At 38.7% G+C, this 24,373-nt stretch overlaps 1 protein-coding gene across 1 annotated transcript in view; it reads left to right on the plus strand.

Annotated features, from left to right (window-relative positions):
- Positions 1–16,043: 16,043 nt before the first annotated feature.
- DSG1 (desmoglein 1) overlaps positions 16,044–24,373 on the plus strand; it is a 37,406-nt gene continuing 29,076 nt past the window's right edge. The window contains exon 1 of the mRNA XM_062200254.1: positions 16,044–16,091. Coding sequence (XP_062056238.1) covers positions 16,044–16,091 — 48 coding nt within the window. The remainder of the gene's footprint in view (positions 16,092–24,373) is intronic.

Here is a 24,373-nt window from a genome sequence, read left to right on the forward strand (position 1 = left end):
TAACTCTCTCTCTCAAATAAATAAATAAATATCTAAAAAAAAATCTTATTTGAAACACTGGAGGCCAGCCATGTGGCATAGTAGGTCAAGCCTCCATCTGCAGCACCAGCATCCCACATGGGCGCAAGTTCAAGTCCCATTTGCTCCACTTCTGATCCAGCTCCCTGCTAATACACCTGGGAAAGCAGAGAAAGATAGACCAAGTCCATTGGCTTGCAAATACATGGGAGACCTGGAAGAAGCTCCTGGCTTCAGATTGGTTCAGCTCCAGCTGTGCAGCCATTTGGAGAGTCAACCAGTGGATGGAAGACCTCTCTCTCTGTCTCTCTCTCTCTGCCTTTGCCTCTGTCTCTCAAATAAATAAATAAATCTTTTAAAAAAGAAACATTAATGGCTTTATGTAAAAATAATTGAGAAAAAGTAAGTTCCTTGCTTAGAAATTAATTAATCTACAAATTATATTAAGTGGTTTTTCTCACAAATGTTTCTCAAGTTGCTAAACAATTGTGGGAGGAGCAACATCTAGTTGTGGGTGCTCAGTAAATACTAGTGGGTTAAATAGGAAATAATATTAATTTTTTAAATAACAACAATTTTAAAGATTCTTTATATATAAAAATAATATTGATCAATTACTCATTCTTTGTTTTAAAAATTATATCAAGCTCATTTGTGTTCTCAGTGTAAATGGTCAGTGGTTCTTAGGTGCTTTCTATTTTTAGGATGCGAAATTCTCCTTCAAAATATTTATATAAATTTCAGTAATATAAACGCTTTTAATTAAAATTAACATTATTGTTAGTATCAATAAAGAAAATGCTTAATGACTGAAGTTAAAATTAATTTTCATTTTACTAATTTTATATTTTACAAATAGGATACTTTTATCAAAATTTAAATAATTGTTTATAAGTATTACTAATTGTTTAAATGATGAGTGAAGGATAGAGAAGCTTGGATCTATCAACTGTTTGGTCTATAGGTAATAACAGGTAAGATATCAGAAACTCCAAACAATGATTTCAGCCCACCGAGTCTTTGACTTGATGGTCAGAATCCTCTAACCTGAGGAAAATTCTTCCTACAAAACAAATACACATACAAACTAATGGTTTCATTTTCTCCACAAGGACATCATGCTCTCTGGATTGTGGCTTCCTGGTGGGTATCTTGGATCCTTACTACCTAGTCTGGTAGCAGACACTTAGTAAGAATTCCATCCATGTTTATTGCATGTATAAATAAATTACTGACTTTCCCTAATTGGCAGTTCTCTATACATTTATTATCTACCACTTCCTCAAATTATCTCGCTGACAGTGTCTTTTTCTGTTCTGATAATCGGTTGAGTACTCTTACACCCAAGAGGATGTTTGTTGGGATCTGAGTGTAAGTAGAGGAGAGGGCATTCTGAGGAGCAGGTGAAATCCCTACTGTATTCAGACCACCATGCCATAGGGTGTGGTGCTATTTGCAACCTAGTAGGCCTATGGGAAAATGCACTTTAAAAAAAAAGATTTTTAAAAAATTTATTTGAAAGACAGAGTTATCTAGAGTAAGAGGGAGAGAGAGATCTTCCATCCTCTGGTTCACTCCCCAAATGGCTGCAACCCTCAGGACTAGGCCAGGCTGAAATCAGGATCCAGTAGCGTCTTCCAGGTCTCCCACAGGAGTACAGGGACCCAAACATGTGGGCATCTTCCACTGCCTTCCCAGGCATAATAGCAAGGAACTGGATCTGAAGTGGAGCTGCCAGGACTCAAACCATTGACTTGAACCACTAGGGTGCTGGCATCACAGGTGGAGGCTTAACCCACTATGCCACAATGCTAGTCCTGGAAATGATGTTTTTAAAGAGGAAATAACTCTTAAGTGTCCAACTGCCAGGAATCCTGGCACAGGGGAAGCCCTAGCCCAAGCATAACTTTAGGGTTAAGATACATCCAATGCCAAATAGGCCCTCTTTCTAGAATTAGGGAGAAAGACAAGTGTAGATTTCATAATGAAATATCTAGCTTCATGGGAATTTTTCCAAATTCCAAACTGTTGATAATAAACACATGACAATCAGAAAAGGAGAATCTTCAGCATATTGTAAAGAGTGCAGAAGACACATGCACAACATGCATGCACTTAAGCAACAACATGCACACACACACACAAAGGCAAAACGTATCCCCAGTAAAGCAGATATATAACAGGAATGCAACAATAATAAACTGTTAAGCAAATTCTTGGCCAGGAAAACCTAGCATGTAAGAATGTTATTTTGGATTCTGGTGATGTAAATAAAACAGACATGAAACTTTCCCATCACAACTCTCGTTCTCAACTTGTGCTGAGGAGTTTGAAAAGCTTATCACAGGGCATCCTAAGATGTCTTGCAGATGAGTAACGTAAATCGACTGTTGAACAAGCACCAGGAAAGCAATTTGCCTTTCAGAAAAAGCAATTCAGATGTGGGCTGATGTGAGCAAATGAGTGTTGATTGCAAAGCCACCTGCTAGGGTGTGGCTGGTGAGGAAATGATGGAGGGAAGAGAATGACAACCCACATAGCATACCATCCCCATGAGGCCCTTTACAACCCAACCTACTCTACAGCTGGAGAGAGACGCTCACCTGTCTACTACAGGAATAGAAGAGTGCAAGGTTGGTTACAAAAGAGCTAATCCCGAGAACAATCACTTACCAACATTCTCAGCTCTCTGGGTTTTGGCTCATTGTGACTTTGGCATAATCTGCTCCCGCTAGAATGACTTCCTCTTCTCCCCACATCCTGTAAAGAACCATACCAAGTGTTAACTCAGGCATTCTTTAAAGCAAATTAGTGTTGTGTCTTTGCTTTCTCCTATAGAATTTTGTGCACATTTCTATTACAAAGATTGTCACATAACAGTTTAATGCATTTTATATGCGTATGTTCCATCCATTAGATTGTGTTACCTAACCCATATAAATCTCATTTAATATTCATAGCCTCAGATTCTAGTGCACTGTGTGCCCAATAAATAGTTGTTGATGCATGCAGCTTCTGGGCCAGTGAGTACAACAATCTTCAACAGTGTGGCAGCCTTCACTGAGAGCTCTCTAGCGGTCACTGGCCACCTTCCTGCTGCCATGGAGATTAATGCAACCTGTTTCCCTATCTGCATTCCCAAAGCAATGTGCCCATCTTCCTGCCCAGGATTCTTGCATAGTGAGGCTTGGGTTAAATGGGACTGAGATGTTTGCAGAAAGAGCAGAAGAACTCCTCAGAGAGCTCTGGAAAGATAAAGATCATGAGACAGTGTCCTGGGATTTGGAAAACTAATATCACCGGGCTCTAGTGACTGCCATTGGCTATTAGACCACCCGTAGCTGTATCTCTGGCTTTCTCTCATCACTTCCCTTATCGTGATCTACCTCGATTGAACTACCTGATGTTATACAAACTCACAGGATTTCATACACCCCTCATTTTATTCCTGTAAATGCTTCTTGACCTATTAAATAAATTATTATTCCCATTTTTAAATGAGAAGACTAAAACTCGTGGACATTAATTGATGGGATGAACCCAGGATTTTATCTCAACTTTGATCCCAAACTTTGTGTTCTTTTCATGGATGCCAAGCAATTTCCTCTAATGAGTCAGCTTGTGCCCCATTGCTGAGAACATGCTAAGCTGCCAATAACATCTTAAATGAGCAAATACTCTCAGAATCATTGTGCCTCTGCTCCTCCATATAACAGTTGTGACATAGGCCTAGGACGAACTTAGAAACAGAATCTTACTAACCAAGTTTCTATGTCAGAAGGTCCCACACTTTAAAGTATTTCCAAGTCACTTTGGGCACTCAGTATAATCTACTTTCCAGGGTTCTCACTCTCTAGAAATGTGAGTTTAATGCTATAAAATAGAATGCAATAATATAGATTTTAGGCACATTTTAAGATTGATTTTTATTTAGTTAAAAGAGTCACAGAGAGAGATAGAGACAGAGAGAGAGGGAGAGAAAGGTCTTCCATCCCCTGGTTCACTCCACAAATGGTGGTAATGGCAAGTTGAGCCGATCTGAAGCCAGGAGCCAGGAGCTTCTTCCAAGCCTCCCACGTGGGTGCAGGGGCCCAAGGACTTGAGTCATCCTCTGCTGCTTTCCCAGGTGTGTTAGCAGGGAGCTGAATTGGATGCAGAGCAACTGGGACTCCAACCTGCACCCATATGGGACACTGGCACTGCAGGCCTGGGCTTTAACCTGCTGCGCCACAATGCCAACCCTTTAAGCACATTTTGAGAAGGAGTTTTCTATATATTCTATTATGCAAGCCATCTGTTAACATTTATTTTAATACTTCTAGACAGACGTAAATTATTTTAATGACAAAATATTTATAAAATATATTGTTACTATCCTACAGTTATTCCTTAATATTATTTCAAGTTAGATTAGTTTGTTATACTCTTCAAATTAGTTTGAATTAGTCTTGATGATATGATATTCATCCAAGATTCCTGATGGAGTTGGGCATTTCTATTATTCTCAATCAATATCTCTGAATGCATGCAGATTTCTCCGGGTGTTCTCCTCACTGACTCTAAGTCTGCAATTCTGTGACTCATAATATGCTAGTTTGACTGCTTGCATGTGCAGTTCCAGAGGTTAGTCATCCACATTTCATAGTAGCTAGCTGATTATATCATGGAATTTTGATGATGTTTGCAGGAGCTTGAGTTGAAAAACCCTCCCAAGAACCAGAAGCTTGTTTTAAAAAACCTGTTCCAAGATTTCTTGTTGTCACTCTTGTCATTGTGGCCAAAACATATTCACTGCTTACAGACTACAACTGCAGCTTAAAATTATTGAAGTCCCCGAAAGCAAGGAGAAATGCAAGATGCAGTGATGAGACAATTGACACTTAAACAAATACTGAATTTTCATTTAAGAAGCTGTAATGAAGTAGAGTTTGCTTGGAGGTAACTGTGAGACATACTCTAGAGAGATGCTATAAGAACACAGGTGGCAAAATGTCTGAGAAATAGGGCATTAATCCTATTTAGCTTAAAATATTTATTACAGGGCTGGCGCTGTGGTACAGCAGGTTAACGCCCTGGCCTGAAGCACCAGCATCCCCATATGGGAGCCAGATCCAGCTCTCTGCTATGGCATGGGAAAGCAGTAGAAGATGGCCCAAGTGTGTGGGCCCCTGCACCCGCGTGGGAGACCCAGAAGAAGCTCCTGGCTCTTGGCTTCAGATCGGCGCAGCTCTGGCCGCTGCGACCAATTGGGGAGTGAACCATCGGATGGAAGACTTCTCTCTCTCTCTCTCTCTCTGCCTCTCCTCTCTCTGTGTAACTCTGACTTTCAAGTAAATAAATAATCTTTAAAATAAAATATTTATTACACATATACTGGGTGTCCACTCTAGAGAAGCAGAGAGAAGACATGCTCCCCAACTTCAAGGACCTTCTAAGTTCTCAGAGCACACTTACATAGGGTCTATAGCATAATCCATACCATCATCAACTCCAGTTCGCATGGCTACATCCATATGCTTTAAGAAATCATTCTGTGCCTAAGCGCGCAATTTCTAATATGAAAGTTTTAGGACCACAATCTACTATCTTCCTTTAAATCTCATTCCTTTGCTCCTAACACATATTTCTTTTGACCTCATTGAGACCCCATATCTTATGTCTGCATTTCTTCTGTTTTATTCACTTAAATCTACTTCTCACTTCCTTCCTTCTCCAGATCATACCCCACAGCCTTGCTGTTTGGATATTCTTACCTACCCACCATCACATTATTCTAGGTACTTCTGAAATTAACCAGAAATCATCTATTATTCAAATTTGTTGACACTTCTCAATATTTACCGTCACTTTCCTGTATCTCTCAACATAGCTAAAAAATACACAGCCTTTCTTTTGAACTCCAATTTTATTTCATTCATTTATATATTTATTCTAAAATATTTATTGAGCAGTGTCAGATGCTAGATTCCAGGAGTACACTTTGGATCAAAACAGCATTGCTCCTATAGTGAGTATAGAGAGTAATAGCCACATAAATACATGTAAGCTTGCTACTTGTAAACTGCAAAGGACGATGTATACAGGGCACTAAGAAGATCTTTGTTGACAGAATGTGGCACAAGATGAGCCTAGAGGTAGACAAGTGCTAGACAACTCAGAACCTTGTAAGCAAGACTAAGGACTGGGGCTAGCGCTGTGGGTAGGCTGAGCTCCACCTGAGGCACAGCCATCCCATATGGACTCTGGTTTGTGTCCTGGCTGCTCCTTTTCTGGTCTAGCTCCCTGTTAATGTGCCTGGGAAAGCTGTAGAAGATGGTCCAAGTTCTTGGGCCCCTGCACCCATGTGGGAGACCTGGAAGAAGCTCCTGTCTCCTGGCTTCAGATCAGCTCAGCTTGCCATTGCGACCATTTGGGGAGTGAACCAGCAGATGGAAGACCTTTCCCTCTGTCTCTCCCTTTCTCTGTCTATAACTTTATCTCAAGATAATTCAGGAGACATTCTCTACCACCAGTGTAGTAAACAGATTAGAGGCTGGAAGATCTGTTTTCTTCTTATTATGAAGTTGCAACCACAATCTTTGGTAGGAACAAAAATCCTTTGGCTAAGATAGTGATAGTCAAGGTGCAGAAAAAGGAATGAACTTGAGAGATATTTTGGATGTAAAATCAATAAATTTTGGTGATGGATTAGAAATGCCAAGGTAAGAATAAAATGATGTTGACAGTGTATCTTGGACTTGTGTCTTGCACAACTAGCTAGATAGTGATCTCATTGCCATGAAGTTCTGATGACTATGTGAACATGAGTTTTCAACACTTCGACTTTGGATTTTATTTGAAGTCTCCAAAATAAAGGTCAAGTAGATATTTAAATGTATAGGCTGGTACTTCAGGGAAAGAGGCCTGAATCTGACACAGCTACCTAGAAGTTGTTATTACATAGGATCTCTCTTGAGAGAAAATACAGCTGGAAAAAGAGCTATGCAACCAAACCTCAGAAGGAGAGAAGGTGCCAGGAAGGAACAGAAAAGTGACAGCCAGAGAGCTGGGAAGAAAACCAGAAATGGTTCGCTCTTCCTATACTCCTCCTATACCCAGAATTCTTCTGGGAACTTTCACCTTAAAGCCCTTTCTTTGGCTTAAATTGCATTGGATCGCACTGTTACAACTGCTCTGAAATAGCTTTTCTGTCTTCTGTTGATTCTTCTCCTTTGCTAGGCAAATGCAAACATGCACGTTTTCCATTCAGATGTTTCCATGTCTTCCTCTTCTTGCTCCCTTTAAGTGATTTCCTCCACTTAAGCAATTTTATTAGCACCTTTAACAGATATATTTCACATACGCATTTCCGATACTTAGCTCTCTGCCCTCAGATGGACACTTAACATGATCTCATCTTCTTTACTGCTCCTATACTATATACTTTCACCACACCAGGAAGTCAGTTAAGAAGCTTAAAATATACACATTTTTACATAAAACGAAGGTCTCATAATGCTAAATTATGGAAATGGATCAGAAGGAGACCAATATTTGGGGTAGGAAGATGAAGCCATCACTTGCCATACTGGCATCCCATGTCCAAATGCCTGGGTTGACTCTTGTCTGCATCCAGCTAATGTGCCTGGGAAGGCAGCAAAAAATAACCAAGTATTTGGACGCCTGTCACTCAGGTGGGAGACCAGGTTAGAGATCCTGGCTCCGGGCTTTGGCCTGGCCCAGATCTGGCTGTTCAAAAGTAAACTAGCAGATGGGAGAGCTCTGTTTCTCTCCTTCTCTTTCTCTGTCACTTTTCCCTTTAAATAAATAAATAAACCTCAAAAAAAAAATGGAACAGAATACAAAATCAAATATTTAATTTCTTTTTAATTTTTTTTTTTTGACAGGCAGAGTTAGACAGTGAGAGAGAGAGACAGAGAGAAAGGTCTTCCTTTTTCCGTTGGTTCATCCCCCAAGTGGCCGCCACAGCCCACACATTGCGGCTGGCGTACTGTGCCAATCCGAAGCCAGGAGCCAGGTGCTTCCTCCTGGTCTCCCATATGGGTGCAGGGCCCAAGGACCTGGGCCATCCTCCACTGCCTTCCCGGGCCACAGCAGAGAGCTGGACTGGAAGAGGAGCAACTGGGACAGAATCTGTTGCCCCGACTGGAACTAGAACCCGGGGTGCTGGTGCCGCAGGCGGGGGATTAGCCTAGTGAGCCACGGCGTCAGCCCAAATATTTAATTTCTTTCCCTATAAATTTGCCTCAATTAAATTTTATTTTGTCAATAATTTATAATGATACTCTTGCTTTCTGCTTTAGGCACATTAGTGCTAAAAATATTTAGAGAAATACACATTAGAAGCATGATCTTTTCTAGAGTCTTGAGTGTCCAAAATTAAAATTTTCAACTGTTCAATAAAATGTCTTTTATTGCTGTTCTTTATTGCTATTGAGTGTTCTATGCTCCAATTAAGCATCATACATAGTGTTTAGGGTTTTTTTTTTTTAAGATTTATTTATTTATTTGAAAGGCAGAGTTACAGAGAGGCAGATGCAATGAGAGAGAGAGAGAGAGAGAGAGAGAGAGAAAGAGGAATTCCATCCACTGGTTCATTCCCCCAAATGGCCACAATGGCCAGAGATGGGCCTATCTGAAGCCAGGAGTCAGTAGCTTCTTCTGGGTCTCCCAAGTGGGAGCAGATTGCCAAGGAGTTGGGCTACCTTTGACTGTTTTCCCAGGCCATAGCAGAGAGCTGGATCAGAAGTGGAGCAACTGAGACTCGAACCCTTACCCATATGAGATGCCAGCACTGCAGGCAGTGGCTTTACCCACTACCCCACAGCAGCAGCCCCTGTGTTTAGTTTTGGTGGCTCCTTTTTCTTCTTTAATCTAGTATAGTTCCTACTAAATTTTTTCTTATCTCATACATTGATTTTTTTGAAAGATTCAAGACCATTTTATTGTTTATTTTGAAGATTCAGGTTAAATGTTTTATGCATCAATTGTACACATAGTGATGGTGGTTTTCATTGCATCAGGAATGAGGTGCATATTGTTAGGTTTGTCCCAGTATTGACAATGCTAAGTTTTATCAGCTAGTAAGATGACGTGAATCTTTGAGACCATGTAAATGCCTGGTTTCCCAACAAATATTCAAAAAGTGTCATGATAAAATTTTCTATTTCTATTTTTTTCCTATTTATTTATTGGTAATCTTCTCTAAAGAAAAGCTTAATTTTCATCACCATTATCACCTTTTTCAGTGACAGTGTGGACTCATTTATTTTCATTCTTTAGTGTCTTGGCTTTCTATGCCTGAAATACTCTTCTGGGTAAATCATAGCTCTTTAACATCATTTTTCTTTCTGGTGCTTTAAACTATGATTATGCGGCATAAGTCTTTTTATTAGAAGATCTAGTCAAGAGTAGAGACTTCTTAAGGATGGAAACACCCACCATCCATTTTTATCTCTCAACAGCTAGTCCAGTATCAATATGAGTCAAGGAATTGTTGGTGCAATTAAATTTTTAAAATCACAGTTAAACATGTTTCTGAAAAATGAAGATGTAAAGGACTTGCCTGCTAATACCTGATACACATAAACTCCAACATGGAAAATATTCTGGACGAACATTAATCACCACTGTTACCTTGAAGCATGTTGGCATTATCACTTTCAAAAGAAGAGTCTTCAAAAAGGAAAGGCAATGGTGGAAAATCACAAATCCTGTAAATAACCTGGAGATGTGATATTTGCTACCTAGGGGTTAGAACAAATCTTAATGTGAGGGGGAATTTGGAGTTACTGCATTTTCTTGAGAATGACCTACAGGAAGCAATGCTTCAGAAACACTCTTCTGGAAAATGAATTCAAAATAGATGAAAATGAAACGTATTCACAGCAATGCAAGATGAAGAAGAGCTAGGGAGGATCCATAGAGGAGAAATGAGGACAGAAAGGAAATGAAGAAAAAAAGATATAAAATGTAAAGTCCAAAATAAAGGGCTTAATCTACAAGGAAAGGAAGAAATCAAGAATTTTAATAATTCTATAATGTCATTCATGCATAGCCTTGAACAGTTATGATTTCTCTGATATCACACCCAACAAAACTGGTCTAAACATTTCCAAAGCACCTATTGCATGCTCTGGTTAGCAACTGGGGAAAGCATCTTTCCCATTCCAGCTAGCCTGGAGTCACTTGTGGACTAGGACCACGTGGTGTTGCACCTTTCCTGGTATCCCTATTTCAGTGCAAGTCACAAAGCAGGCCAAAGACAAAACATCATAGAGCTGAACTCACAATGATTTTTAGGAGAAACAGGATAGACTGAACTTGGATGTGAAATTCAAACACACGCTGGGGCAATGGCTAACGCACGTCAGTGTATTAGCAGGCCAGTATACCAGAAAAGAGTAGCAATACTTCTGTTACAGTATGCTTGCAGCTATGATATAACTTCCTTAACCAAGTTCAAAATTATTTGAATATTCTAATGTATAATGCAGTGGTGAACTCATGACTACTCCATTAAAAATATTACTTTTTATGTTCTAAGAAACTTTATGAATGTTGGAGTTTAAATTTGGTATAATTTTCCTATGTCATGAAATATTTTTTAAAATATTTTATTTATTTGAGAGGTAGAGTTAAAAGACAGAGAGAGGTAGAGACAGAGAGAAAGGTCTTCCATCCACTAGTTCACTCCCCAAATGGCCACAGAGGCTGGAACCGAGCCGATCGGATGCCAGTAGCCAGGAGCTTCTTCCAGGTCTCCCTCACGTGTGCAGGGCCCCAAACACTTGGGCCGTCTTCTACTGCTTTCACAGGCCGTAGCAGAGAGCTGGATTGAAGAGGAGCATTCAGGACACAAACGGGCACCTATTATGGGATATTGGCACTGCCAGCAGAGTCTTAGCCTACTACGCCACAGTGGTGGCCCCAGGAAATATTATTTTAAAATGTAAAAAAAAATTCTTATCTCATGTGTCATACAAAAATATTAGCTTTAAAACTATTTTTAATTATAAAGAAAAATCTTATCTGTTATACAAAAACAAGCAGGTGACTGTAAATCATTGTTTAATTTTTTTAAAGCAAAAGAAATAAGAGCTTAGTCTGCTTTACCACTCTTATTTTTCATAAAATACTGAAATATTAAGATACAGTCCAAAGTTTTCAAAATGATTTGCTATTTTCCCCTACTCCTAATCTTAAACTTACTCATAATCATAAAAATGACAGAAAAATTTCTATGTAGAAAGCTTATGAAGAGAGAATATTGTTGAACTCTCATTCTAGAATTTACTAGAGAAAAATTAAGGTTTTACTTAGATCTGCTTTTAAAGAAAGGAAGAAGTGTTAGGCTGTAGATTATTGCGGCCAACTAAACCAAGGCTGAAAATATGAAATTAAAATTACAATTTTATTGTAAAGATGTCTTTTTCCTCAGTGATCAATGAATTTTAGTGGTTATTTCAGTCAATATGATTTCTGTTCACATCCTTCAAATTAATCTTGTGAATTCTCTTGTGAATTCTCCTAAAATCAACTCTTTTACTAATGAGTCATATTTTATGCTACAATCTATGATCTGTTTGTCAAATCTATGAGTTGGCCAACTTTTCCTGCAGGAAGCCAGAAAAATAATTACGTTAAGCTCTGCTGATCACATGGTGTCTGTCAGAGCCTCTCAGTTCCCCTGAAGCACAGTGAGAGCTGCTACAGATAATCCATAAGCAAACTGCATGGCTGTGTTCCAATTCACAAATAGCTAAGACCAGGCAATGTGCCACATGTGATTTATCATCACAATTTACCAATCCCTATTTTAATCCATTATTTTTACTTTTATTATGAAATTTTTCAAATGAATAGAAAAACAGATAGAATTCCAAGTGCTATCATTTGGTGTAACAGTTGTTAATATTTTGCCATGTTTACTTTGTCTGTCTTACTGTTGTATCATCATAGAGAGAATTTCTGTCTTGATGTGACTTTGTCCCTCTGTAATATAGCACATATCTGGAAAAATGAAGACATTATATTACATAGCCTAATAATATTTATAATGATTCTCTAATAGCTCCTATTGAAATTTCCCCCAATATACCCAAAGTTATTTCTAATGCTGTTTTCATTCAAATCAGGCATAAAATTAAGACTCAAACACTGCATTTCAGAGGTGTAAACTGTGGTGTAATGGGTTAAGCCCCACCTTGGGACTCCTGCATTCCATATTGGAATGCCTGGTTGGAATCCCAGCTACTCTGTTGTGATCCAGCTTCCTACTAGTGCACCTGGGAGGTAGCACACCATGACTCAAAAGCACTTAGGCTCCTGCCACCCATGTGGTAGTCTCAGATGGAGCTCCTGACTCCTGGAAAAAGTCTGGTAGAGTCCCCATTAATGCAGGCATTTGGGGAATGAACCAGTAGATAGAGATCTGTTTGACTCTCCCTCTGTCTCTCTCTCTCTCTTTCTTTCTTTCAAATAAATGAATCTTATTTTTAAAATTGCACATGATTATTGTATATTAAAAGAAAATCTCTTTTAATGTAGAACAGCAGCCCCCACCTCCCAGACATTTTTGTGTGTGACATTGACTCACTGAGGAATACTCTGATTTTAAACCTGTGAATAAGATCAGGAATTAATAAATCTCATAGGAAAATTAATACAGAAGCAATTACAGAATGTTCTGTGTATGTTATCCTTAATGTATTTGCTTCAGTTTCTTTGTCATTTTTAAGATTTATTTATATACTTTATTTATTTATAAGTAATTTATAGAGCTTATTAGGGCAACTTGGACACTTACATAAAACCCCAGGTTCATGCATAACATAAAAACATACTTCAAAGAATTTCTCTGAAATATAGGAGTCTGTGATATTGATGCAAGCTAAAGAATGTGAGTAGAACAGCTACCATAATTAGGCTTAAGAAATTCTAGGTCACTAAAATCTATTACCTTTGTTAAAAATGCTGGTTATTTTGTTTTTCAAGAAGACACTTAGCATTCAAGCTGAGAGCAGACATTGAGGAGTGCCCACATTGAGATGACATTCTGGACACTGTATGCCTTAGAAAAGAGGAAAATTCTCTTCCAAGGAGAATTTTGATTCATATAGGAAACTTGGTCAGCTCACTAGGGAAATTCCAGACAGAAAAATTGCCCCAAATTTCATAAAATTCCCATGGAATGAGTACTGTTCATATGTATGAGAAGTACACATACTAAAAAATGTTCATGGTAGAAATTGGGTGTATTGAGACTCCATAGAAAAAGCAATTGGCATAATATGGCCATGCAAAAGTGTGATATGAGGTTACATTACAGATGAGGTGGCTAGAAGAAGGAATTGAGAAAAACATGAATATGGAAATGAGAGAGGTTTGTGTTGCCTAAGCTTTAAAATATCTTAACTCTTTGTCTTTAGGAAAGAGAATCAGTAAAGAATTAGAAAAAGGGACTAGGTCAACAAATAGGATTACATTAAAAGAAATGGAATTAAAAGGTGATAATTGGAAACTGAAACAGAGTTCCCCAAGCTAAGAAAAGAACTAAGGTATATTTAATTAAAGGGAATTGGGTCATAAGCATGTTAGGCTTAGAATAAGATAGAAGATAATAAAAGCAATGATGCTTTAACTCCTCTGTCCAATATGGGAGCCACTAGTCAAATGTATTACTTAAGTTTAAATTAGCCTAAACTAATTAAAGTGTAAAACTCAGTTTTCAGTCAAAACAGTCACATTTCAAATGCTCAACATCCACACATGGTAGGTGGCTACCATACTGGACAGGACAAACAGAGACCATTCTTACATTGCAGAAATTTCCATTGAACAACGCTATTCTAAGAAAGAGAAAAAGACAAGGACAGAGGCAGAGGAGGAAGCATAGTGATTTATAAACTCTATTCCATTGTGCTTAACCTCACCAGCTCCCATGTGGCCGTCAAGAGAGCACTGCTCTGCAACAGTGGGCTTAAGAAAGGTGCTGAAGAGATTGCTATTTCATGAATCCTCTAGCTGGCTAGGATTGTTAAAACAGGGCATGAGTCAGGGGTGGAGCCAGTGCTCTGTTTAGGGAAGGATAATTCAATGAATTCTGAGGATGTGTGCACACTCTAGCCTCATGCCCAGAATCCAAGGTAGACAAGGCCTTCACTTACCACTGAAAGCTTCAAAAGTAGGTCTTTTCATCTCTGGTGCCTATTGAGTCTTTGGTCATTCATGGCCATGCAATCCTCCTACTGACATATTGCTCAGACTAAGTCTAGCTCAGCACTCACTCTGTCTAGCTGGACTAACAAAAAATTGGCCTGCCCATCTCCCTTTTTCTTATTTAGTCACCCCAGTCAAATCCTATCACGAGAATTCTTACTTACTGCAAGTTAGTGTAAGTATCTAGCTCCTTGCCTTTATAGTGCATGGCGAAGAGCATGAAATTTCTAACCACTGGCAAGTAATCTTTTGGCTTCACAGAACTAGTGAATTACAGAGTTCTGTAGACTCTCTGACCCTCAGAGAGATTATTCCTTTGGGGAACATTTTTAACAACCTTTTTTTTTTTTTTAGATTTAGAAAGATTCATTAGAGTCAAAGACCTCCAGCCAGAGCAGCATGGAGGGGGGCTTCCAAGAGAGGAAAGAACCCAAAGAACCCTGTAGCACTGGGGTTTTTAAGTACAATTTTGAAGAGAAAAAATAAAAATTCTTTAACAACTAGATTGACACTCAATTACAAGGCAGGCACAAAACCCATAAAAAGACCTGATTTGACCATAATCAACATCTTATTATTTAGGTCTCTTGTTCCAGACTGCAATTTCAATCTCTGAAGGCATGCAACATCTATAGGTTTCCTGTCACTCATAATACTTAAACTAGACATTGACAGGTGAAGAGAACATGTTTGAACAGTTCCTTGTGAGGGTCACTATTTGTTTACACAAACCTCAAGGCTGCGTTCATTCTCCTATTTGCATGTGTGGGCAGCCAGTTCTTCGGCATATTCCCAGGTTCTAATTGGCTCCCTCTACAGACTCTTGGCTCTGGTTTGGCAACGATCGTTGCCTTTTAACCCACCTCACCTGAAGAGCAGCTTTCTGTGTCTACATTAGTATTTCAGGCACTGAACCTTGTTTTTAAAATTATCAACAGGATTTTAATTGGTGGTTTTCATTGTTTACTTTTCATCTAGCTTAGAGATATTTTAAATTTTGTTTTACTACATGTGAAATCTTGACAAGAGAAAGATAATACAAGAGAGAAAATACTCATTCAGAGAGAAAATGAAGGTTCCCTGGATTAGGCTGGTCACTTAAAGGAAGTGTGATTTAGGCAGAAGACCTAATAATTGTAAGTATCACAGTTTTGCTTGTCTGAATTAATGCTTTAAAGACACAACTTCTCACTCTCAACATCAGCAAATTTTCTGTCTCTTAACAACTTAGAAAATAACTGAATATTTCCCAACATCTACTGAAATGGAAATTTTATAACTTTCTAATGTGACCTGAGGGTTTGGCTATGAACATGGGCTAAATAATTCTCTACTATGAGCACCGTAAGCGTATTTGCCCTTTTAATACGAGGAAAAGCTACACAACCTATAAATAAAGCATAAGAGAAGCCCCTATCCCTTGATTAACCCCCATGTTTTTGTTCCTTTTAAGTGCCTGCCACTGGAACCCTAGAGGAAAGGAGTGAATCGTCCTTGCCCCATGGAGAGCTGCTATTCATCTGGAAGAAGGGTGTGTCCCTACGCTTTTACCTGGGAGCAATGATGATCTTGTCAAGCATTTCAGTGAGACCAGCCCAAGTTTTTAGGGTGGGGATCCGGACTGGTTATACGTACCTTCAGTCCTTCTCCCAGAGGAAGGCAGAAACACCTCAAAGCCTGCATGTAAGAACATCTACTGAGGAATTATTTTAATCAGACACCACCTGAGTAGGGGAAAGAGAAAGAACAGAGAAGAACAAACAAAACTCCCTTGGTCTTGGATGTAAGAGAAGCCAGCAGCAGCCATGGACTGGCACTCCCTCAGAACAGCTGCCGTGCTGCTCATCTTCCTGGTGAGTGGATTCTGTTAAAAATCCTTCCCAATCATCCTCATTGTAAGCAAGGGAAAGCTTCGGAGAACATGTTGTTTAGTAGTGGCTGTGCTCTAAACCTATTGAAAGTTTATGATAATGACAAGATGATTTTACGAACTTGATTTTTGAAAGCGTTTCTCTCTTTAATTGAATACTGTCAATCATATAATACATCAGTGTCCACTCATTGTCTCATGTCCCCGACATTGAAGTCATTGCTAAGTCATGCTGGGAAAATACTGGATTCCGGAAATCTGTAGCACTTTGTTGCTCAAAGTGTCTTTTGCAGGTGGGCTTTTGAATGAAATATTGTGGATGTGTCCTGATTTTTAACCTAAGCATTTTTCCATTCTTTTGGTGTCTTTGTTGGCAGAGCCATTATGGTTTTTAAAATATAACATCAGGATCCATATAAATAAACTCCTAGCAATTGGTGATTGGACTCGTGAGTCAATTAATCTCATGAGTTCCATGTGTGGCTGGGATCCATAGTATGACCAGAAGCCCACACTGTTAAACAATGATCTGAGTTGAAACAATATTTTTAATTGCAAAGAAAAATGGTGGTACAGGAGATTTTTAAATGACATGAATGAATGAATGAATGGTTATAATTAAGGAGTATAACTATCACAATACTTGTTCTTACTACTGGAAAGTCAGTAATAATGGTGACATAAAAGTTGAATATTTGATGGTCAAATGAATGTAATGAAATGCCTTCTCATTCCCATCCCTCCATATGTCATTAGTTTTCTCTTTTATAGAAAGTGCAACATCAACATATTCTCTCAATTTCACTTTCGGCAAACATTTTAAAATCTTATGGTGTCTCACAGTCAGGTTAAAGTAGTTCAGATAGGCAGGTGCCAGGTAACTCATCCTCTACCTTGGCACATCGTTGGGTCATATTTGTTTCTACTTGCTTAGTTTTTGAACTGGAATGTTGGGCTTGTGTAATAACAAGTCAGATCTTTGATTTAAGGTATGCTGGTTAGTCTGAATTCAGTATATTAATCAAGGGGGGGGGTCATAACCAATGGAGTTAGTTATTAATGAGCATCAATAGGTTGACAACTTTAGTTTCAAGCATGCTTCAAACATTAGTCCCCTTTTACAGACATTTTAAGGAATTTTTATGGTCAGGTGAGATCAGAACGAGATAGAGCAAGAATCAATGACCATTACACAATGTGTCAATTGAGCATATTTGGGAATTGCCAAATAATCTTAATTTCATATCAAGTTGATCCATTAGGGCCTATTATAGTTCCAGTTGGTTAAAGTTTGTCCTGATGCCTGTGCACTAACTTCCATTGAATCTCTGAGATATGCTTTCTTTTTTAATTTATATGATTACTTCTAATTAAGTACACCCTATAAAATTCCTTGAAACAGCCACTTCTTAGTCATTCTTCAATAAAATGTATCATTTTATCAAAATTGTATACATACCCTTATTGAACTTCCTCTTTTTGAAGAGAGATTTCTATTTCTGCTTTATTTTCTGAAACCGGATAGCTTGTTTGTGAGGTCATTTGGGGGGAAGAAGTAGTTAGCAGTATTTTACTTTAGCATCAACAGAAAGTTTCTCAAATGCCTTATAAAAATTATTTCTCAAATGAGTTATACTATCACGATTTTAAATATCTTATTTTCTCATGGACATCCTTTTTTTCATTTCACTTTCTTTCGTTTTGAAGATAAATATTTTTAGTACCAGTTTTACCAGATGATTGTAGTAATTGCCCATTGGCATTATCTAATCTGGATTTGGCTTTAAATTTTTATTTCCTAAGCACAACAACCACTGTAGAAAATGCTTCTAATTTCCTTTCATTAGCCTACTGTGAATGTTTGTCATTACCAAAAAAATTATACAAAACATATTGTTTTCTGCTTGAAATCGATCAGTGAAAGCTCACATTAGGAAGCAAATCTGGACAAATGTGAAGACTTTTAAGACATTTAAAACAGTAGTATTTTTAATGAAAATTCACTTAAAAGTGGAAAGTTATGCTTACAAGCATATTGTGATCTGCTCAACGTATGTGGAAATTTTCGACCTTGTTCAAATTAGTGGGCTAGATCAGGGAGAATAAAGTGGAGGAGCAGTTCTTAAAGTGACCAAGATGGCTATGTGATTATTTCATTATTCAGACAAGTTTCCAGGACAGACAATAGTTTACACCAGCTATGCCACTACAAGCCAAATACACTTTATTGACTCTGCATTTGTTGTTTTTGGGTTTTTTAAATTTGTTTCTTTGTTTTTGCTCCCATAAAACCAGTGTATGAAGTGGAATGGAGACTTAGAATGCATTGTCTATAGGCCAGAGGGAAAAAGGTTATCTCTGCCCCAGCTTTAAGAAATTTGAGTGGATGATGTTGCAATGGTAAACAGTGTGGCACAGACACTGTGAGGGTGGCGGGAGGTGGGGGTTAAGAGAACGGTGTAATTTCCAGTTCCAGTGAAGCTGTTAAAATCAATACAAATCTGAAGATGCTTTTCTCAATAAAGGCAAACTACTGCAGCTTAAGCTCATAGAATAGAGAAAACGGTTTCCTTGTGATGATTTCATCAATTCATCATCTTAGTAACTTTTCCACTTTCTACGGTTTAGTATTTCATTAAAAAAACAAAACAAAACTGACTACCTAATAAATTAACTCTTTAAAATACCAGGTGGGGATTTTCAAAATATTTCTTAGCACCCAGACTAAAATACACAGAAAACAAAACACATTTCATGGCCTAATTCATAAACTTATTGGAACCAGGCATCTTAAGTTTCCATGATTATGTTCACAGTCACCTAAAGCAAGAATAGGATGAACAGGCTAGTACAGACAAAAGAAGACAAACCAAAGAGAGTGCTATTCATGTTTCCTTGTGCATGTATTATAGTGATATGCATTACAGAGATTTAGTACTTCAGTAAAATATTTTAAAGACAATGGGAGCAGTATTTCTGTCCACCTGTTCAGGGAAACAAATAGTTTTTAAGCACAATAGTTTCCACCAACGTGGTGTTTATAAAAACTTTGTTATCTCACTGCAGATTTAGGGTCAAAATCTTCATTTTTAGAAAAACAGCACAAATTAGTCATCAGTCTGTGGTTTGAGTTGCCGCAGAATGCAAGCATTTTGCCAGTTGCATTGCACATAATAAGAAAACGAAAGCATTGGTAAATGCTATCTTGATAATTCTGAAGGCTCGCTCCTATGGCACAAGATTCACCTGTTGAATAAATCTTACAGATCTGGAAAACTGACATTCCTGTCTATACTCAGAGCTCTTAATTTCTGATCACTCTTTCTCCACTCTACATTTGTGAAGGACGGAGTTGCTAAGTATCCCTGTGTCCTAACAGGCATTGCTTAAGGTATGAGCAGGAAGCCTGTTCTGCTTGACTCTGCAGTAAAATTAATTGTGCTCCCTCAGCTGGGGGAACACCCTGGCAGAGTGCTGGGTCATGCCACCCTCACTGGTTATGCTTGGCATGCAATTTTCTTTAATGGATTTGGGCAGGTCAGATTGTTTTAAAGCCATTGGCTGCTGATCCATGCTCTTAATTGGCCTAGGAGAATAGAGCCCACTTGCCTAATGAGAAATTGTATTTCCAGAAATTAGCAGCTGCCTGTTGCCCACAAAAACTCCTTGATTGTAGGTTATTTGAAGCCAAGTTCCATGGCTGATTCACTTATGTATCCCTCATAGCACCTTGTACCAGCACAAGATTGTTCAATAGATATTTAATCACACAAAGCAGAGAAATGTTTAGAACATTTGCATTTCTCTTCTCCCATACACTCCAAAAATCATCAAGGTATTAAATATGGAAACAATCATGTTGGGTCTCACCAGCATATTTGTGGAGTAGTGGTGTATTTATTTCATGTTTCATCTAAAGTTTATCATAATATTTTTAGAGTTTTGGCCCCTTAAAGTCTTAAGTCAGTCCCCACATAATACACATTCAATATGTATTTGTTAATGGAATAAACTGGCAGGCACCACGGCTCACTAGGCTAATCCTCCGCCTGCAACGCCGGCACCCCGGGTTCTAGTCCCGGTCGGGGCACCGGATTCAGTCCCAGTTGCTCCTCTTTCAGCCCAGCTCTCTGCTGTGGCCCGGGAGTGCAGTGGAGGATGGCCCAAGTGCTTGGGCCCTGCACCCCATGGGAGACTAGGAGAAGCACCTGGTTCCTGGCTTCAGATCAGCATGGTGCACCGGCTGCGGCGGCCATTAGGGGGTGAACCAACAGAAAAGGAAGACCTTTCTCTCTGTCTCTCTCTCTCACTGTCCACTCTGCCTGTCAAAAGAAAGAAAGAAAGAAAGAAAGAAAGAAAGAAAGAAAGAAAGAAAGAAAGAAAGAAAGAAACCAATGAATAACAAGAGAGGAGGAGTGAGGAGGCGTTGACCTCAGACTAAGACCCTTTGTCAGAGCAATACAAAAGAAAAATGATTTTTCAGAAGAGCAAATTATTATATCTTAGCTTTGTTCCAGTGCTTCCTTATGACATATGTAAAATTAACATATTAGAACTTAATGCTCAAGAAAAGCAAGTAACTGTGAAAGTCACTTCACAGTTATTAAATGAATGAGATTTTCCTTATTAAAATTACTTATTAGGACTGGCATTGTGGCACAGAGAGTTAAGCTGTGTCTGCAGCGCCAGCATCCCATTGGGTACCCATTTGATCCTGGCTGCTCCATTTCTGATTCAGCTCTCTGAGGAGCAGCAGAAGATAACTCAAGTGCTTAGGTCCCTGCCACCCACATGGGAGATGCAGAAGAAGCTCCTGGCTCCTGGCTTCAGCATGGTCCAGCCCCAGACATTGTGAACCAGTGGATGGAAGATCTCTCTCTATGTATATATCTCTCTTTCCACTGTCTCTCTCTGTCTCTCTCCTCTGTAACTCTGACTTTCAAATAAATAAATATTTTTTAGAAAACTACTTATTATCCTCAAGCTCATTTTTGTTATTTGTAAACAAGTATAATCATGATTTTTTTAAAAATCACTAAAACTGGCTGCAGTTAGGAAATTATTAAAATTAACATATGATTTCATATCCTGATGCTTTAAAAAAATAATAAATGGGCTCCTAAAACAGAGATGAAGGGAGGACTCATTGAGGGTGCACTGCGAGTGAATTAGTCACCGCTTTCATAGAATTTTAGGTTGAAAAGGGCTTTAGTCTCACATTCAGATGAGGAAATTGAAGCATAGCATGGCTAAGTAACTTACTCTATGCGCAAATCCAGGAGGCCAGGAGCTGAGCTAAACTCACTCAGCTTGATGACCTGTGTTCATCACTAAGTGAATCTTCACCACAACTCCCATGGCATGGACTCCAGACATATTTCAAAATCCAAAGTACTCCTCTAATGCTTGGAAAACAACCTCACCCTTACTCTAGGGACAAGGTCTTGGTCATTCATGACAAAGTTCTTCAACTTTCTTTTCCTAATTGATTGATTTTAATCTCTACCCTTCCTCTTGTCCTTATCTTCTTCCAAGTCCTTTCTTTTTCTGTCTATCCCCTCCTGCTCTCTCCATCACAACATCTCTAGTAAGCATATGATTTCTTTTTCTAGAGATTTATTTATTTATTTGAAAGTCAGAGTTACAGGGAGAGAAGAGACAGAGACAGAGAGAGATCTTCCATCCACTAGTTCACTCCCCAGATGGCCCCAACAGCCAGGGCTGGGCCAGGCCAATGCCAGAATTCAGGAGCTTCTTCCAGATCTCCCACATGGGTAGAAGAGACCAAACACTTGGGCCATTTTCTATTGCTTTTCCCAGGCCATTAGCAGGAAGCTGGATTTGGAAGTGGAGCAGCTGGGACATGAACCAGCTCCCATGTGGGATGTCAGTGTTGCAGGCAGCGGCTTTATCCACCACAAAACTAGCCCCAGCATCTGATTTATAAATCTCTTTGCTTTAGGATCAAAACCTCTTTCTCTATTCTTTTTCAACTCTCAAAAATCTTCCTCTCCCATAAGATGTCCTTGAGCACTACATCTGGTTCTACTATCTTGTCTTTCTTGATGTGTCCAACCTATGTCTTCCTTCCCTCCATTGCAGGCCCTAATTCTGCTCTGTTAGAGAAGTGTTCCATTTAACCAAGACTATTCTCTTGGAAGTTACTGAAAACCTCAGAGTTTCCTCAGCATTCACTGTGCTCAACTTTGTTAATATCATCTGACACTCATTCAACCCATCTGTCCTTCAATTTCCCCTTCATTTAACATCCATTAAAATGCTTTATATTTTCCTCCTGTTCCTTTGGCCAGTCCTCTGCTGCTTTCTTGGCTTCTTATTTGTTGTCCTCGTTCCCAGTTATATAAAAGCAGGAATTCCCCCTGGTTTCATGCTCAGCCAAAGGCTATCACTTCTACTTTAGGAACTTCAGCTTCTCCCATGATTTCCACTATCCTGCCTGAACAGATCTCAAATCTCAAATCTCAGATCTACATATCTAGCCTGTTCAAAGTGCTGGTGCATATCTCAAATTGCTAAGCACTTTTACCTGGGCGCCTCTCTGGCATCTGAAACTCAATGTGTTCTAACTTGCTAAATTCTAATTCTGCTTGCTCCCAGTCCCACGGTTTTAAACTGCCGTCACCTGAGGCTCCTCCCTCTCTTGACAACCACATCCCACCCTTCTCAAGCCCTAATGCACTGTCTGTCTTTGAATCTTTCCCACTGCCTCTTCTCTGGCTTAACTCCTCAGGTTAGCACCTCCTCCCCTGTAGCCTGATTTAGCCCAGAAGATTCTCAGTTGCTCACAGCCTCTAATTGCTGTCTCTTCTCACCACTTCTTCTAACTGCTGTCAGTGAAGTTTTCTAAACCCACAATTTTTATTGTCTCTTTCCCATGGTTGAAATGTCTCAGTATTTTCTTACTGCATACAGGAATTTGGTTTTAGAACTAAAAAGTACCTATATATTATCTCGTCAACTCCTGCTGTTTTATAATGAGAAGACTAAAGCCCAGAAGACAAGGGAAATATATTACAGGTTTTCTGACTCTACTCAGTACTCTGTTGTTCCATTATTTTACTTTGACAGTAGCTTTGCTCCAGAGTTTATTCTAGACTCTGAGCAAAGGAAAATAAGCTTAGATCAACCCCCCACATTTTTAAGCAGACTTGGCAGTTTTCTAATTACTCATCCAAATTGAGAGTCTGACACTATGGTGAAACCTACTTGGGCTTCTGCCTAAGTTGCCTCTCATGGGAAAAAGAATGACCCAGCTTCATAAAGCCAGAGAGGCGTCTTAGTCATCAGCATCATTATCCAAAACAAACAGCAGGCACTGGCAGTTCACTGTGGTAAGGGAAGAGCAACAACAGATAACAGACGCGTACACAGGCTGTAACTATGGAGAAATGACTTCCGAGCAGACAAATAAGGTTTTTCCACATCTCCAGCGCAATACCACAAGTAAGAGGGAAAAGTGTTCATATATTCACAGGTAGCAAAAATGCATTTACGTCAACACCATTTCAACCCTGCACTTCAGATGGACTCTACAGATAATTTCACTGACATTTCCTAACCATTTGCACAATTTTCCTTTCTTTCTTTCCATTTTGTTTTACTATTGTTGTATTACCAAACATAAGGGTAATAGGAGATTCTACTGAAATCAAACCCTTTGGAGTTCTCAAAGTTGTAATTTCAATTCTTTGTAGCATGTTAATTCGTAATTTACTTCAGAGAACAGACTCTCCCACGCTATACTGTAGAACCCACAGCTCAAACACAAGCTCAGGCTGAATCGCATTGGATTGGATTTATTCATAAATTAATATCCAAGCCTCAATTTCCTTACTTGTTAAATGGAGATAATAATGATAATAATAGTAATAAGTATTGGTCAAATAATAATATCAATAATAAGTACTGCTCAGATGTATCTATTGTGAAGATTAAATGCATTGATTTCTCTAAACACATTGCTTAGCATCATTCAGTGAATTTTTACAGTGATAATCATAATGATTAACTTCATGTCTTGGGTAAATGATTTTTATAACAAATACATTTCTCTTAATGCCACTCCTTTTAACCCATGTTTCATTGAATTACCAACCATGACAATTTTTAAAAATGTGTAACTTGGAGATTGAAATTTTCTTTAAAGGTAAAAACGAAACCACTAAAAATTAATATACTATATTTTTACTTTATTATTGCTAGGATTTTTTAAGTGCTGCCTATACTTTCCTTATATCAGTGAAG

This window comes from Lepus europaeus, chromosome 9 (genome assembly GCF_033115175.1).
Source record: "Lepus europaeus isolate LE1 chromosome 9, mLepTim1.pri, whole genome shotgun sequence".
NCBI lineage: Eukaryota > Metazoa > Chordata > Mammalia > Lagomorpha > Leporidae > Lepus > Lepus europaeus.